At 28.1% G+C, this 2,775-nt stretch overlaps 1 protein-coding gene across 5 annotated transcripts in view; it reads left to right on the forward strand.

Moving 5' to 3' along the window:
- Positions 1-2,775, forward strand: part of LOC108728962 (facilitated trehalose transporter Tret1) — a 21,524-nt gene that overhangs the window by 13,825 nt on the left and 4,924 nt on the right. For all 5 annotated transcript variants that reach the window (XM_018457818.1, XM_018457816.1, XM_018457815.1 and 2 more), the window contains one exon: positions 2,182-2,387. In XM_018457818.1, the coding sequence (XP_018313320.1) occupies positions 2,182-2,387 (206 nt within the window). The remainder of the gene's footprint in view (positions 1-2,181; positions 2,388-2,775) is intronic.

A 2,775-nucleotide genomic window follows, 5' to 3' on the forward strand; every position in this document is an offset into this window, starting at 1 on the left:
TCATAAATATTACATTAAATATTTAGTCTATCTTTTAATAATATTTCGAATAAAGCTTTATATAAAATATATATAAAATATTTATATAACATATTTCAAAAAATGAATAATAATAAATATTTATCATAAATATTCAGTGCTGTCTGGGAATGTATTGTAGTCTATTGGTCCTAAGAATGATTGAATCCAACTTCGCCATAGAGATTGTTGCCGAAAGCAAATTGATTACGTCAAGTGAAAGGGTGTTGTAAATCGTTGATTATGCTTCAAGATGGAAGAATTACATTTCATTAAACTCGTGTATATATACTTTCCTCAGTGCGCAAATAATCCTATCTCTCCATTTCACATTCATTTATTAATATGTATGTTATGCGTGATTATCCTATTATTATTTCTCTATTAAAAATATATTTTCTAAAATAATTTATGGATATGAATTTATTAAACATACTTTTGCTAGATTTAATAGATGCCTAAGATAGATATTATATTTTATATCACACAAAACAAAGACAAAAATTCGTAAAAAGGCTATAGGAATGAACCTCTGGTTGTTGAAGATTTCGAGAAATATATTACATTAATACCATCTGATTTCGTACGTTTCGACTTCTGTTCGAGTCATCTTCAGTGTTACAACATTAATAAGTACAGCAATTAATAAATCGCAGTGATTGTCTTCTCTCTTTTTGTACGCGATCGATGGTATTAATGTAATATATTTTTCGAAATCTTCAACAACCAGAGGTTGACTCCTATAGTCTTTTTACGAATTTTTATCTTTGTTGTGTGATATTAATTAAAGGAGTCTATAACTTATTAGTTAATTTAATTTTATTATTATATTATATTTTATTAGTCATATTTATAACGAGTTAATTTTATGTATACTTTTGCTCCGTCTATTTAATTACAAACGTGTGTTTAATTATCCCGTAAAAATATTATTCGGCATTATGCAACTGTCGGATTCTTTCCACCTTGTCTCTACCATTTAAGATCTTTTATTCGACTGATTGAGAGTTCAATATGGACTTTAAAGATGTGTCGAGCATGTTAAATTCCAAGGCCTAAAGCGTCAAATAGTTACTAAAATTCTTGAGAATGTTATTTTTAGACGGAGAATTGTCTATTTTTATCAAAAATAAGATAAATCGAATGTCATACGTTTCGCATTAATCAATTTCATACGTTTTAATAAATAATATTATGGAATTAATATTTGCAAAATTAAATTAATCTTTTATAAATCAACATCGTCGCTATGCTTTTTTGCGGTTATTAAGCTTGTAAAAAATAAGTCTATTATTAAGATATGATCTCCTTGATTTCACGGTCATAATCGTTTCGAATATAGTACAATTCTGAATAAAATAAAATCTAAATTCAATTTTCGAAGTTTAAATTTGGTTTTTTTTTGTTTGGTGTTTCCCAATTGTAACCCTCCACACAATGAAATCAAAGTTCTCAAACTTGAACTTTCGAATTCATATTCAAATTTTATTTCGCTTAAAATTATACCACTTTTAAAAAGAGAATTGCATCACTTTATTTTAATGAAGATATTTTAAACATAACAAAAATTGAAAGTAACAATTATTAACAACTCAATATATGTATGATTTTAATTTTTTAATTAATTATTCACAGTCTATACAGTTACCATAAACAATTGTCGACGTTTCGGCTGTATTTTTTCAGCCATCTCTCTCTCTCTCTCTCTCTTCAAGATAATAATACATTAATTAAAAATTAAAATTAAAAAATATAAAATTGAAGAATAAAGACAACTTCCCATCGAACTTCCAATATTTCAATTTTGTGAACTCTTCTTTTTTTCAGTTTTTAGGCTGATAAGATCAGTTCTAATGAGGAGAGTGCAATTCCGTTTCAAATATTGTGACCACGAACATTTTTAAATTCTTATTAGACATGTGTCTTTGTCAGTGTATACAGACTTTTTGATCGAATATACACTATTAATAACCATTTGCCCGTGTTTTATATACATTGTTATTGTTAAGAGAGAGCTCTAATACAAGTTCGTTTTGTGAAGATTTTATTAATTAATTTAATAATAATTGCTATATCTATATATAATATTAAAAGAATTAGATATTAAAATCATCATTGCATTTTTAGTACACTGTACATTGAATTCTTTTCTCTGTATTTTAGAAATGATGACAAAACATCAGTTACGGATGAAGAAGTATATATTTCTAAACTTCGACAAGCAATACCACAATGTTGCGCAGTTGGCGCCAAAAATTTACTTCTGCTTACTTTCGGTACAACCTTGGGATTCTCAACTATCCTTATCCCGGCATTACAAAAGGAGGATTCGGACATCAAAGTCACGATGGAAGAATTAACTTGGATCAGTAAAGAACTATTTTTAAATACAGGGTGTTTCCAAATTAAATGGCAAAACTTCGGGAGCGTGTAGAGGAGTAAAAAACTAAGAAAAAAAGTCCTATAGACATATGCTCCTTTTTGCTTTGTTTCGCAGGAAATCACGAAAAAAGAAAAAAATATATTTAATTTATTATTTTAATTATTTTATTTATAAACTTTTTAATGAAGATTTTGTTCGAAATGTGCACCTCTTGCAGCAATACAAGCATTGCATCTGTCAAACACGGCTCTTGTAGCAGCCAGGCACTGTTCTTGCGATATTCTGTTCGCTGCAGCTACGATACGATTTCTCAAATGTTGCTCTGATTGAATAGGCGAAGAATAAACTTCTTGCTTCAGAGTACCCCATGCATA

This window comes from Mycetomoellerius zeteki, unplaced genomic scaffold (assembly GCF_001594055.1).
Source record: "Mycetomoellerius zeteki isolate Tzet28-1 unplaced genomic scaffold, Tzet1.0 scaffold68, whole genome shotgun sequence".
Lineage (NCBI taxonomy): Eukaryota > Metazoa > Arthropoda > Insecta > Hymenoptera > Formicidae > Mycetomoellerius > Mycetomoellerius zeteki.